The 14484-nt window shown below is 43.2% G+C and overlaps 1 protein-coding gene across 2 annotated transcripts in view; it reads right to left on the reverse strand.

The window, feature by feature from the left end:
• EDAR (ectodysplasin A receptor) overlaps window positions 1–14484 on the reverse strand; it is a 74210-nt gene that overhangs the window by 15644 nt on the left and 44082 nt on the right. For both annotated transcript variants that reach the window (XM_075739099.1, XM_075739108.1), the window contains exons 2-5: window positions 11067–11135; window positions 10237–10359; window positions 8945–9126; window positions 3956–4041 (exon numbers count right to left, since the gene is read on the reverse strand). In XM_075739099.1, coding sequence (XP_075595214.1) covers window positions 3956–4041; window positions 8945–9126; window positions 10237–10359; window positions 11067–11117 — 442 coding nt within the window. In that variant the 5' untranslated portion in view covers window positions 11118–11135. The remainder of the gene's footprint in view (window positions 1–3955; window positions 4042–8944; window positions 9127–10236; window positions 10360–11066; window positions 11136–14484) is intronic.

The raw sequence follows: 14484 nt of genomic DNA on the forward strand, positions 1-14484 counted from the left end.
TTCAAAGTAAATGTTCTTCAAGTTTTTGTAGTGGAGTTTGATTTTGTTTTCCTCTATCATTTTTGAACTGGAATGGCTAATATCAGATATTGAAGAGAAGAGCAGAATTAATATACATAAACTGATAGAGAGTTGTAGCAGCTAAAACCAAACTCTCTTCCAGCAGTAACTGTACCTCTCTAACAGAGAGACTCCATGTAGGTTAAAATCTTCTGTCTTTTACATAAACTTTTATATTGGATAAAAGAAAAAAAACACACTAAAACCCAACAAAAACACTCTGCGTAGTCAGGAGCCTCAAGTGACTCTAATTCCAGAGGCGCTGACAGAAAATCCAGCACCTTTAACTGTGGGAAGCCACATCTTAAAGTGGTTTGGCGCTCATTACCTTCATTCTTTGATTTGCATAGGAAACCTGCCTCCCCTACTTTTTGCAGTGCTGCTATTTATCACAGAGGTATCATATCCCAATTTACTGTCAGCCAGGGTCACTGATGGCTTGTGATCTGCTTCATGCACAGATGAAGGAAGGTCTCACATCTTTGATATTTTGGCACTGTGCTCCTCTGTGCTTAGCAGACCAGCACTGAGGCTCCTACACAGTGGACTTGAGGGACCCCAAAAGTCTTACATACGTGTTTCATAGAATCACAGAATGGTTTGGGTTGGAAGGGACCTCAAAGATCATCTAGTTCCAACCCCCTGCTATGACACCCTCCACTAGACCACGTTGCCACATTTCACAGCACACAGGATACGAAAAATTGCAGTCTTTATGGTAATTGATGTCTACCCTTTTTCCAGCAAGAAAAAGCTTTCCTGCTACACAGCACACACCGTTATGCTCACACATGCACAGCCCCTTCCCCCAACGTGCCCAGTGCCCACAAGCTGCTGCTGAAGCCTGGTGTTCCTCCCAGACTGCAGAACACTGTTGCTCCCATCCTTCAGTCCAGAGTGAGAGCTTCAACACCGTAACCTGGTGACACGTTTGCCTCAAATCTCTGACCTCTGTGAAATGTCTCCCTCTCCTCCCCCTCTTTTCCATGCTATTTTGTGCTATTTATGTCTTAAGTCCTGTGAGAGGGGAAAAAAAAAATAATAAAGGCCCATAAGGGAATTTCTTTCTCACTTCTAGTCCTTTTTACACTAATATTTCCAGATGCTGGGACATGGGGCGTTCATCTTGTTTCCTCAGCCATTTCAAGGTTTATTGACTGTGTAGGAGATGAAAGTTGCACAGCAGGCTCTTGGAGTTGAAAGCTATTTGTTTACCCTTTGATCAAACCCAAATACTTTTCTGCCAGATAAAATGTATCATCAGGCAAATCCTTTGAGCAGGTTTCCATGCAGCGGCACATATACCCGACGTCGCTCTCCTCCTGGCCCTCCATAACAGGCAGGCCAGGCACTTCCCCAGCGAGGTATTTTGCCAGCTAAGGAGAGCACCACTGTCCTCCAGCCCTGTCTCAAACCTAATGAAGGCCTGAAATGGGATTTATCTGCCCTCATTTTTCTGTCTAAAAGTGTAAAGCCAGAGCTTGTCACCCCCAGCTTCCTATTTTTGAGTAATTTGCCACCCTGGTTTCCTCGCAGCCCATGGCATCACCTTTCTCCAGCAGTGTGCTGTATGCAGGAGCGTTTGAAGAAAAGGAGCTCTAAGGGAGAGGCACCCCCTTTAGTCTGGGGGTTAGGTTCCTGAACGCTGTTCTATGCTATTTTGAAGTCTCAAGAAAGGAACAGAAGATGCCTGGGACTGTTTGGAGTTCTCATTCTGGGTCCTCCAGCATGACAGCCTGAGACGTGAGCAAAGAGCACCATTACACAGAAGCTGTTCTGCATAGAGGAACCATTCCTACCACAGAGCTGATATTATCCTTCATATGACAGAAGCTGCACGCTCACATCAAGGGTATGTGCTCAGAGTTTGGAATGTGTAAACCTCAAAAAAAACCATACAGTTGTGCAACACTGACGTGACACCTTTTCTTTGCTCTGACTGGTATAATCTGATGACAGTGAAACATACGATAAAGAGGATTTCTCTTTGATCATTTGCTAATACCGAATTTCATGCTGCCTGCCACAACAAAGGTGAGCCTTTCAAGGGGTTCCTGCAGCAAGGCTGATTTTCCACCTGGAGTACAAATTATTGCCTATGAATTAGGGAGCTGCCATTCCAAACAGGGTCCAGAGGTTTAGACATTGTAAACCAAATTACCTGAGCTTAGTGATTTGAGGGATTTGGATTTTAAGAAGCTTTCCCGCTTTTTGAACACTTGTAATCAAAAGGTTGGTTTCACAGACTTGATTAAAATGGTAATGTTTACTCGTTCTAGGACTAATGTTTTTTCCTACCTTAAATACCCAATTTGTCAGTTCATGCACCTGCCTAAATTCCTCCCAAAGATCATATATATATATATATATTTATTCTTGTGTTTGTCAAGGTAAAATTGCATGTGGTTGTGCAATTCATACTTTCCTCACAGAACTAAGGACATTATGTATAGTAACTGCCAGATATTCTATAAAAGACAAAGATTTGTTTTTTGAATTGAGTAATAGCTGTAAGATCTTCTGGCAGTTCCTTGCCAAATCAGTAAGATACAACATGTTTGATACTACTAAAAGCCCATTTCAGCATGTGTTTGAGACAGACCATCAGAGCTGAGGAAGTGATTCATTTCTGGCTATCGGTGAGCAGCAGGCACGGTTGTATTCCCATCACTGGGGCAGCCAGCCTGCACATGCCTGCAGAAGATGCGTCTGCATCCTTTTACCAGATAACCTCATCTCCCACTGAGACTCCTAACCTCATGTTTTCACTTACCTCTCCACCTTCTTCCCACGCCTCACATTCAGGTCCTCCCTAGCGCCTTTACCCCACCTCCTAACACAGACCAAAATCACGCTCGCCCTGCCCTCGCCCACTCCCGCTGTCGCGGGCAGAAGTTCGTGTCTCAGGGCTGGGTGGGTTTCTGTAGCCAAGGGGAGTGCGTGGCTGTACAACGGATCGTCTGCTTTGCATGCAGACAGTTCAGGGAGATGCCTCCAACTGGGTTGTTACCGCTCACCGGGAGCATTGTGAGATGGTAATTAATTATCCTCTGGCTCATCTAAGCTCTTGCACTTCAGGAAAGGTGGGAGCTGTTAATGACCTGTCCTCCTGTGAAGTGGCTTGCAGAGCACCAATGATACACAGTTCAGCAGCATCTGAACTAAGTAATTGCTATTTATGTACACAAATAAATGCTCAGGGACTTTTGTGTCAACCTCTGCTTTCAAATCAAGCAGGCAAAATATTTCAATTCTTTTTCATGATACAGAATTTGAAAAGAACAGACCACGGACAGGATTTGGGTTTGGATGCATCAGGTTTCTCTTGGGGATTGCCCATTTTTATCCCTTTTTTTTTTTTTTTTTTTGAAAGCTTTTTCTCCAGATCTGCTCCAGATTCTCTGAGGGGGTGAATTTTTTTTTTTTTTTTTCAGAGAGAACCTAATTTTTCCTTCTCTTTTTCTCACTTTCTTTACCCCGTAAAGGAGAAAGGATATGAAAAGGAGCGATACACCTTTACTAGGATCTACAAAGTAGCCCATGTTTTCTTCATGCTGAACTGAAACTGAATTAAAAAAAAAAATACACAGTTTTGTGACTTCCTGTACCTTCTGGTTAAGGAACCACAATAAGTCCTGCATGGGATGTCTTAACAGATGAAAACTGGAGCGCAACTGAACAATAGCAGGTCCTACAATCAAAGGTTCTGATCTCTCCCCAAATGTTCAGCATTTGCTCCCTTTGTTGGCAAGGCTAGTTGGAAGCAGAAACTGCTTTACTGGAGATGGACTTATTGTTTGAATATAATAATCATCACTGAAAGACTTCATATTGAACTTCCAGATGATTCAAAGTCAAAACCAGATGAAATGCATAGAAATTGCAGAACACTTACATTCCTTGGTGTTCGGAGGTGCCAACAAGCATGAGTAGCAAACCATCCCATATATGTTGCGAGGTCTGTTTTCCAGCATGTAGTAACTGAAATGAAGGGCAAGATGAGGCAAAACAGTGTAAATTAATATGCTACAACTGAGCGTGGTTCAGCAGCAACCAATTATACTGAGATAAAATCATTTTAAAAAAAACTTTTATAAGCAATTCAATGCAAAGATTATTCTTTTTTTTTTTTTAACGGCCTGAATAGAGACAGTGTTTCTCTTCTTCCTTTCCCCTAAAAGGCAATTAATCAACCATCAAGCCTACATGACAAGAAGCAGTATCATTGCCTAAAACAACATTATTCACCCTGCTGAGTTCAAACTGCAATTTATAGCATGCCCCGAAATAAGACTTTTCAAAATAAGGGAACGTTTTTTTTTTGAAGCAGTAATCTTTCAGGCAAGACCACCAGTTGGATACGGTTGGCTAATTTTCTTCACAAGCACCATAAGAATAATCTCCTTAACGTTAGAGCCAAATCTGAGCCAAATCTGAATAAAAAAATACAGAAAACACCACCCTTGCAAGGAAAACCAGATTAGGTTTTACACGTTGGGTTTTTTGGGGGTTTTTTTACTTCCTTGCTTTATAGTTTATGTTAGCCCTTGATAGTGGAATTACAGCATGAAGCAAAGGTTTTCATATTTTGAACTTCTGGGCTGCTAGATAAAGTTAGTGTTGAAATAAAGTAATTGGTTATGCAAGAATTGGATCCACAGGCAACCTAATGAGTAAATGACATCAAAATCATACACAGTTGATGCTACAGATATGTCTTTATGAATCACTTGTAAATCACTACAAATTTTAATGAAGAAATTAATAAGTTCATAATCTATTCTGTGTAGACAGGTACTCAACATAATAAAACACCTTGTGCAAAGAGGAATCTGTTTTCTGCTCTTATGTACCCATCCATGGTGTGCAATATGTTTTTTCTGGACAATGTATGCATCGTTAGGAAATTACTGCTGAAACTGTCCTTCAAAGTCAGTTGGTCATTAGTGCATGAGCCAGCCTACAAATAAGGGATATAGGTCCAGGAAATGGAGTATGGGAGTACGTGGAGATGCAAGAGGACAGGGGCTGGAGGTACCTTAGAGAGCAGGTAAACTGAACATGATTCCTCCTCTTTTTCTTACTGGTTTTAAAACATTCACCCTCACTCTTCACTTTGAATGTCTCTTGTGCCCCATCTGCCACTCTACCCTTCTCTCAGGAGCCAAACTTCATCTTTCCTCCCTTATGGGGGCCTGCATAATGTTAGCTTGTGAAGTGGTTCATAAATAAGCAGAAAATGACTGCCAAACCACAGAAGAAAAAAAAAAAAAAAAAGGCAGGCCAAAGATACATATAAATCTATAAAGAAAAATACAGGACAGTTAGGATCCACAGTTTAATAGACACAGTGGTTTAGGAAAGACAAACAACCCTTCTGACAGTTAATTAAAGCAAGCTGGTGGAATATTTCTTGGTTTTCACCACAATGCAGAGTGGTGGAAGACGTGTAAAGAAAACTGAAGAGGATGCTCATGGCAAGCAACTGTTCACCCACGTGAGTAGGAAGCTCTGCAGCTGCAAACTTTAATGATTTACCCCTATGAAGTACTGGCAACAGATTTGTGTTTCTGGCTGCTTTGCAACACACCAAATATTAAAGGCAATGTTTGAAATATCTGATCCCGTTATATCACTAACTATGGAGAAGAAGTGGCCCAGTAATGAAATAGTGGATTTTCATGGTGTTATTCTTCCACTATGAGACTCATTATTTCTCTTAGCATCTGCCAGTCTCAGGTTTTGAAGTGTTACAGGAAAAATCCAAGAGTAAAGGCTAGGCTGAAAAGCGGACTTAAGTGTTTTCCTGCTTATCACCACGGTGGTCTATCTCGGGCTAAACTTGGTGGTGTCACGTCACACTCAGAGACTTGGCCCCAGGTTTAGGTCCACCCTCCTGCAGGGACCAGGGCACCTGAGGGGGGGAGGGGGACGGCCTGTTCTCAGCAGGAGGCATTCTGCAGAGAGATAACAGGGAGGTGATGAGCACAGAGGTGGAGGCATCCGCTGCCTTATCCAGAATTGCAGGAAGCGACTTGGTTTCATCAGAAATCCACTGGCTAAATGTTTTCATTCAGAAAACAAAAGGAAGGAGCTCATTCCTTCTTTTAAAACACCACAGATAATTGAACCTGGATTTGCTGTAACCATGGACAAACACATCAAAAGGGGAAGAGTCCATAGCAGAGGCATCTCTGACTACATTTTAAAAGAAAATGGTCCCTTTGCGTTTCCATCTTGTGACGAGACCAGGTACTTACTCTGAGCTGAAAATAGGTGCTGGGACAGCATGAGAGAAACTTATCATATATGCTTGCCCTGTTCTTACTCCTCTGTGGGTTTCCACTTATGGCTGCTGCTGAAGACAGACAACCAGGCAAGAGGGACCCTTGCCCTGACCCGCTGTGGCTGCTCCTAGTTGGACAGGATCTCAGTCACACTCTGGAAACACATAATGGATCATCCCTTTGAGGAAAATAGTCTGAGTTGCACCTGATTTCCACATTCTTGACCTGTCATATTTACCATGATGGAAGAGCTTCTGGGCAGGAGTAGAGGATGAAGTCTGCAGTGTTCCAGGAGGTTAAGTCGAGGTACCTCCAGAGTTCACTGGCAGCTGAACTGTGCTTTTGAGGGTCACAGCTTTGGAGCTAAGCCTTTAAATTCTCCCCTAGTCACAGTCTTGCAAGTTTTTTATGAGTCTGGCAAACAGTGTTATTCCTATTTTATATGGAAGGGAACATGGACACAGAGAAGCAGTGGATGACCCATGCTCTTGTTCAAAAGGTCTCTATCTCCCTAAGATTGGTTATCAGCAATATGGGAAAAAATAGAATGAAAAATATATAATTATCCAGCACTTATTTTAAGGCAAATAATAGAGGAAAGCACTCGTAACCCTTTGGAAAAGGCTGCCAGTTCAGTGGTGTTTTGTCTAAAAACTTTTGGTGAGAATGTGCCTCATGCTCATCTTTTCCTCAGGCTGCTTTGCTGAGCCAGTGAAGAATAGCAAAGGGATGAGATGCCCCTAAATATAGATTGCAGCATGTGGGCTGTTACCTTGGGAAGGTCTGCAGCACATTACGGAAGCAGAGTCCTCTGAAAATGGAAACCTTCATTTTTCCCTCCCATTGATTCAGGGGTTCTTTGAGGTTTACGGTGCAGGCAAGGGAGCACTCTGCCAGCTGCCACTCACCGTGGTGCCTGGCTGTCCCTGTCCCACTGGGAGAACGAGGAAGGGTGGCCAGTCGGTCGGTGTCACTTGCCAGTTCTGCTCTGACCCAGGAGCTCTGTATTTCCCCCACCATCACACAGGAGCAACCTGTGGGGTCTGTAAGTCGCATGAGGAGTAAAGGCAGCTTCAGAGCTTCATTTAGCCCATATTTAATTTATCTTGAGAATTTCATCTCTTTGAGCTTGGAGTAAGAGGGTGTTTCTCCTCAACTGCTGGCCTTGCCAAACTATCCCAGGACCTGAGAGTCACACACAGAGCGGCACACCGCCAGACTCCGACAGACCAGTTTCTGCTACAGGTTACACCTGTGCAAACATGATGTTTTGAGATTACTCCCCAAGCACCAGCTGTGCAAGCTGATTATTTTCAGCTAGCACCCCGCTCCCACCTGGGTGACCTCATTAGTCCTGACAAAAATTGCAAAACAGCAACTGTGGCCACTATTTAACTTTCTTGCTCTTTATGATGTATGAGGGAAAGTCAAGAGGGGGCTCTTTTCAAATCACATCATCAGTTTGCTTGGCTGGCAGCTAGACAAGTCCTTCTTTTTATTTGTAAACTGTGAAAATTTCACACAGACTCACTGATATAATAAACCTGGATCCTGTGGGGCCTCTTTAACAGAGTTTCCTGTGCTATAAGTAGTGTGGGTTATACAGCGCCTGCAAACTGCACAAAAGCCAAATGTCAGCAGGAATTACGTTTCTAAACCAAAGAGGCACACGGGCAGAAACTGAAAAGGTATGTAAGGTGAGGTTGTGCTTTAGAGTATTTACTTACCCTACAAAAGAAATGTTGAGAAAGCAAATGTGTGCTAGGGTTTCAGACTTTAAAAAATAATATGGTCAAGAATGTATTGCTAACGTATTCAAGGTAGCAATTGCTTTCTCACCATTACTATCAGAATTATACTGAGCATAAGAGACCATTAAAAAAGATGAACTTAATAAACAGCACCTATTTTAAGCCCCTTCAGCCAGCCCTGGAACTTGTTTTGTCTCTGAACAACAGCACGCACGCCACATTAGCAGCTCTTTAGACTCCTTTCTGTTGGCTAGAAAGGACCCTGAGAGACTAAAACGCCTTGGTAAATCTCACCTAACAGGTATGTTAGCTAATGCTGTCAACTACTGACAAATTTTCCAGCTGGTCACATCTGGAGAGGAGATATTTTGTGTTCCCAAACACACCACAGTGCCAGCATGGACCCTACGGGGTATCCAAGGCACCTCTTCACCGAGCTTGTTTGTAGGATGCGAGACTTAGAGGGTGGCCCTCTGAAGCCGCAGCTGGAGGCCAACCTGGCTTTCTTAGAACATCTAAAGTGGTACTGCACACCTGTGCTCAGGACATGAGCGGTTCCCTTTCCACTTCTAGTAAGAGGAGAAGTTTCAGCTTTTCTAGCTGTTCCCAACAGTTGTTTCTTCAGTGAGATTTCAGTAAGATTAATGACATCTTCTGATATACTAAATTCACCGATACTTTTGAAACATCTAAATGTATTGTTTTAGCAGAGACTGAAAGGCATAATTCACCAGTATTGTACCTGCAGTCAGCTAGGATATGAAGAGAGGCTGTGAGAGGTTTTAACATTAAAAAAATATTTTGCAGTGCCTTGGGTAGAGCACAGATCCATGCTTAAATCCTTACCCTGGGAGACAAGGACCACATTCTGCATCATTCTCCTGATCACCCGGCGTCATGACCGTGGCTCGAAAAAACCCCTCGCAGTCTTTGTGCCGCCTGCATATCTGGTAACCTCCTCTGGAAAACTTCTCTGAAGGGCAGGGGATGCAGCCATAGTCCTCGTCTTTGGTGCCATATCCACATGTCTGCAACAACGCAAAGTCACTGAGAAGCAGGCTCGCACTGCACACCGGCTTCCAGCAAAAGCGAATGTTCATAGTCTGGCTTGTTGGCTTTGCGGCACAATGTCACACCAAGGGAAATAAGTCTGTCATTTCATCCCTTAGTGTCTGTCCTACAAAGGCCGTGGAAGGATATACAGACCCAGCATGCTGCGTCCTGGAGAGGGAAAAGGGGAACCAGCGCATCCTACTGCTTGCAAGTGGCCCCCCATAGCTATTTATATCCTATTCCAGCAAGTCATGGAAGTGAATTTCAGCTGCTGCTCAGATAGAAAGTGAACTGAAAATTGAAGAGTAGAGAAAGAAATTACAAGGGAAACATGGCTACAGCAGGGATATCAGTGACCTTGCTTTCATGCTTGGAGAGGCCAGAGGCAACATCACAAAAGGCAATGTTTGGATGAGATTTCGTAACCTCTGAACTCACACATCCCAGCTGAACATTACATTTAGATTAAATAAAACTAAACCCAACTAGTTATTATTCAAACGTACTTGTTCAGAACTACCAATTGTGTGAAATTCTTGCAATAGGATGTTTATCCCATTAAAACCAAACAGGATTTCAGCAATTTATTTTTTTAATAAGCAACAATTATCTGCTGTAAATCAAATGGTTACTTAGGAACCGTAATTTAAAATGTTGCAGAAGCATCCAAATTCTTCTAATGCCAAAATATCTTAGCAGGAGAGCAAAATTAAATACTCGGTGTGGGAGGCCAGCGAGCATGCCAGACAAACCGATTTATCACACCACACCGGAATGGCAGCGTCAGATTTTAAATAACTATTGAGATGAGAATGCACTGGCAGAGGCTGTGTGTGAAATGTTTACCTTACAATTTTTACGACATCACTTTTAACAGGCTGCTCCTGGGACGTGCTGTACCAGTGTGCAGGCGCACGGTGCCTCGCTCCCATGACACACTCGCAGGCGCGAGTGCTCCTGCTTAAGCATCTCTGTCCTTGCCCATTTCCTCTCCTATCCATGTATTACTGCCATGTAACAAAGCATTTATTTTTGCATTTGGTGTTCAATATGTGTCCCCCTATAGCAGAAGAAGCCAAAATTACCATGTAAGGCTCTTCACCCGGCTCGCATTTGGGGCAGTCATGGCACATGCCAGTGGTCTGGTTGTAGTATTCGTTCTCGCCGCAGTTGGAGTATTCGGCGCTGGCGGAGTACACCAGGGAGACCTGTCACCAGAGAACATCCCAGAGCACCGTCACTTCCACCGCCTTCATCCCATGCCCCTCGCCCACTCCCCTTGCCCGGCTGCTCTGGCTCAGAAGGCGGCGGGGCCGGCATTGCAGCGTGAAACACCCTTAATGCTCAGAAGCAGAAGTGGTGCCACTATGTGGGATGGAGACAGGTACGGTTTTCAGCAACCTGGTCCTGCTAGGAGTTTCTCAGAGCACTGATGTTCATGCTTGTTGTCACTCCTCAAAATACTGAAGGCCATGATTCCTGACCTATTAACTCTCATGCTCTCACATGCAGCAAATGCCTGAGTTTGCGTCCTCACTCCTCCCGGTTCTAATGAGCCTTCATAAATGTGACTGCAAGGGATGATTATAACATCCTGAGATAATGAGCTGCCTTGGGCCTCAACCATGATAGGGCTGTGCTTCATGTGACACCCAGGCTAATCAGCTCTTCCAGCGCCTTCTGTCTCTGCTCCATCCTGAGTCCTTCTCCTTCCCCCCCCTCCTCCCTAGCAGCCTTACTGTAAGCAGCACATGCCTAGGTGTTTTATTGAATGGAAACCAATCACTGCATCGGGGTTCAGTCCCTAAGCCATCTGTGGCTGCGCCATGACAATTTGCAGAGGTTTGCAAAGACCCAAGCAGAACCCAGTTATCTGTGCACACTGGAGAGACATAATACACACATAAATACCTACCACCAGAAAAGGGAACATGTGAGTCCATTTACGTTCACCCAGGTGAGCCATGCTCTCTTGATATTTTACCTGAAAAGATAGAATCAGTGATTGTTTATGAACATGAGTAAATACTTGTGTGTGTTGCCAAAATAAGAACAGAAGGGTTCATAAGCAGAACAAAGGTTACATGGGTACCTGTAAGGATGCCCGGAGGTCTGAACAAAGAGAGGGGGAGATGTACACGTGCATTCACACACACGCACATGCTACACACCCTTACTGCACATCTCTTTCCTCTCTTTGAGAAGACCGATGGCACCAGGGAGCCTGGTCTTGCAACCTTTCTAAAAATCTGTCAAAGATGAGGAACCAGGTTGGAGCCCCGGCACTTCTTGGATGCTGAGAAATCCTCCCATGGAGGAACTGAGGGCTACGTCTCACCTGCTGAATGAAAGAGGACCAGGGATCAGTAGCCTGGCTTGTGTCCACACCACTTAGTGCTTGACCCTGCTACATCAGATTTGTCTAGGAAAGACCTAGATGGAGCAGCCAAAAGCAGAGCCAGGGAGTGAACCAGCAGCAAGAAGTATGGGCAGCCGGCATGCCGGGGCTGCACCTTCCTTGCCAGCTCCTGAGGATCCGCCGAGGAAGCCTAGAGCTGCATCCAGTCGGAAGCATTGGCTCCTTTTTGGTCTTGATAAGCAAACTGCAAGTTTAAAAAGTTAAACTCAAGGAAGAAACCAAACTTTACATATGAAGTACTATTACAATTGCTGGGGAAAATAAAGGCTACAATTTCTGTTATAAACACCCGTGCTAATTTATTTCCTTTCTTCAAATGCATAATTTTGAATAAGACCTAATGTTACATATTCATATACTGGATTTCTTTCTAAGGGGGAAAAAGAGACAGGAAAAGGAGGCACAAATTGCTTCGTTAGCATGATACAACATATTTAATGGTATTGCTACAGCACATTATATGCCCTAGGGATTTTACAGCTTCAAGTTGCAAATGTTTGAGATACAGTTGCAGCACTTAGTCCCTAGCAGATGTAACCTACACTGTTTATTTTCCAGGTCTCAGACACTGTAAGGCTTTTAGTCTCCCAGAAGAGTACAATTACTGCTTTGTGCTACATTCGAGCGTACAACCTACATGAAAGCACTGCTCTAGTACTTGAGATAGCCACTAACATTTACATTTTTGAACACTGAGTAGATTAAGCAAAGATTATATCACTCCAGCATCAAGCTATGAACTTGCTTTATACGTTCCTTCTAGCAATTGGGCTAGCTGAGACAGGTAACTGGGTGGGTGGGTGGACAACCTGAATTATGAGTACATTCGTTTCTGCAGGAAATTGCACTTCGAAACCTAGAAACAAAAGAGAATCAGAGATAAATTGTCCTAAGTCTGGAGGTATGAGATGGAAAATAGTCATGCAATTGTATAAACTGTCAAATATTTCAATTGGACGAAGGCTTTGGCTATGAGAGTGCAGTTGCTTGGAAAAGTTCCAAGGATACAGTCTTAATGCATATGTCTGTTAAACTGAATCCTAATTATAAAACAGCTTGTTAGAGTTTAAATATTAACATTATTAAGGCTGTTCCCCCACTGATACTGAAAAATGATCGTATTTATTATAAATCAGGTCTGAAGCTGCTCAGGACCAAAAATTTCGCTGGTAAAGCTTGAATCTATAACTTTACAGTAAGAATGTATCCTACAGTAAAAACATGCTCCAGTTGCTTTCAAGCCACCCAGATGTTTGCTGTTTGAGGTACTCGTACAGAATCATAGCCAGATTTGAAAAATGGAAATCAAGAAGTGTAGCCCATTAATGTATAATACAATCTTCTCCATTCATTTGGCATTTATTTACATAAAATGTTGAAAGTGTCAAGTTATACACACATACATAAAATATTTTTCTGTCTCTCAATATAAATATGCATGTGGGATTATGTTTTGCATGTAAACATACTTCTTTCCCCCCCTGCGTTCCATCATTATACATAGCAATATGTCAAACATATGGGAAATACTTTTTTAACTGGAAAAAGCCAGTTCAAAGGGCCGAATATGGCCAAATTAGAACTCCAGGGGAGACTTTTTCCTCAAATTGGAATACCAAAAAGTTAAATTTAATTATTCATCCCTCTATTCAAGTTCGCTGCCATAAACTGGCAGTTTTATTTTCTGTTGGGTTTTTTTTCCTCCTTTGGAATAAAACCCCAAAATGCTTACTTTATTTTTATAACACAGGAGTGGAGGAAGGTAGATGCAGGAGGTTTCTGGCTGTAGGGCCATAGGTAGCTCCTCGGCTGAGATGATACCTGATGGTATCTACCAAGACATGCCAGGCTGCTCTCGAGCTTGCTGTCAATTTTCAAGCATGTTAATTTGTACCTGCACCGTATTATCTGTCACGCATTAATCCCATCCACACAACAAGGGTTCTTCTAGTGCTAAGATCGCTTTTGTCTCTAGTCAACATCTGTGAAGACATGCAAAGACTGGACAGCAAGCCTGCACCTGCCAAGAAGCAGGAAGAAGAGTGACCAGTTATTATAGCCCCCAATCATGAAAAGTGATTAGTTCTTAATGAATTAACAGACGCTGCACCATTCCTTTGTTTTCTACCGTGCTTCAACTAAAGCAAATAACTCCCTCCTGTGGGACGGCAGGCAACGGCGAGTGGGAAGGAGCTGGAGATGTATTTTTGCTGGGACCATGAGATCACTCCTAAGCAATTTGGGATCTCTGGCAGCTCGTCCACCGAGCCCTCCACAGATCCTGACTCATGTTTTTGTTTAGGCCATGTCGGTGTCTCCAGAGAGGAGGTGTAAAACACAGACCTGTGTCTTTGCGGATCAGGTGTGTAACATGGAGCGAGTCTCATCATGACTACAGGGGGTTGCTAATTACAGCCATATTTGCCTTTTGGGTCATATTCGTTAACAGCTGGTAAGAATATACACATAAGCTGACAGGAAAAGGAAGACTATTTTCCCAGTGGCAACTGCAGCAAGAAATGTGAGAGACTCCTTGTCTCAGCTTCTCTCCTGTAGACTGCAAGGCACAAGCTTGGCCTGAGGGAATAGGAAAAGAGACACCTGGGACCCTATTACCCAAATATTTCTCCTCCCAGGTGAAAGGTCCTTCTATATAGTCTTTGCGGCTTCTTACCAAGAACTGGCAGATATAAATAAATAAATAAATAAATAAATAAATAAAAGAAAATGTTTAGTTCATGCTGTCCAAAGGAGAAAAAGCACCATTTGCAGTAGTCAGCCTTTGAATTTGAGAATTTACTTAGATGACAAGGTAGCGCTGCCATGATACTTAGAGTATCCATGAGTAAATGGAGTAAACGTAGGGAATGTGCAAACAATGAGGTTGCCCTAGCTGGTACTCTAAACTAAAGTT

Source organism: Balearica regulorum, chromosome 1, assembly GCF_011004875.1.
Source record: "Balearica regulorum gibbericeps isolate bBalReg1 chromosome 1, bBalReg1.pri, whole genome shotgun sequence".
Lineage (NCBI taxonomy): Eukaryota > Metazoa > Chordata > Aves > Gruiformes > Gruidae > Balearica > Balearica regulorum.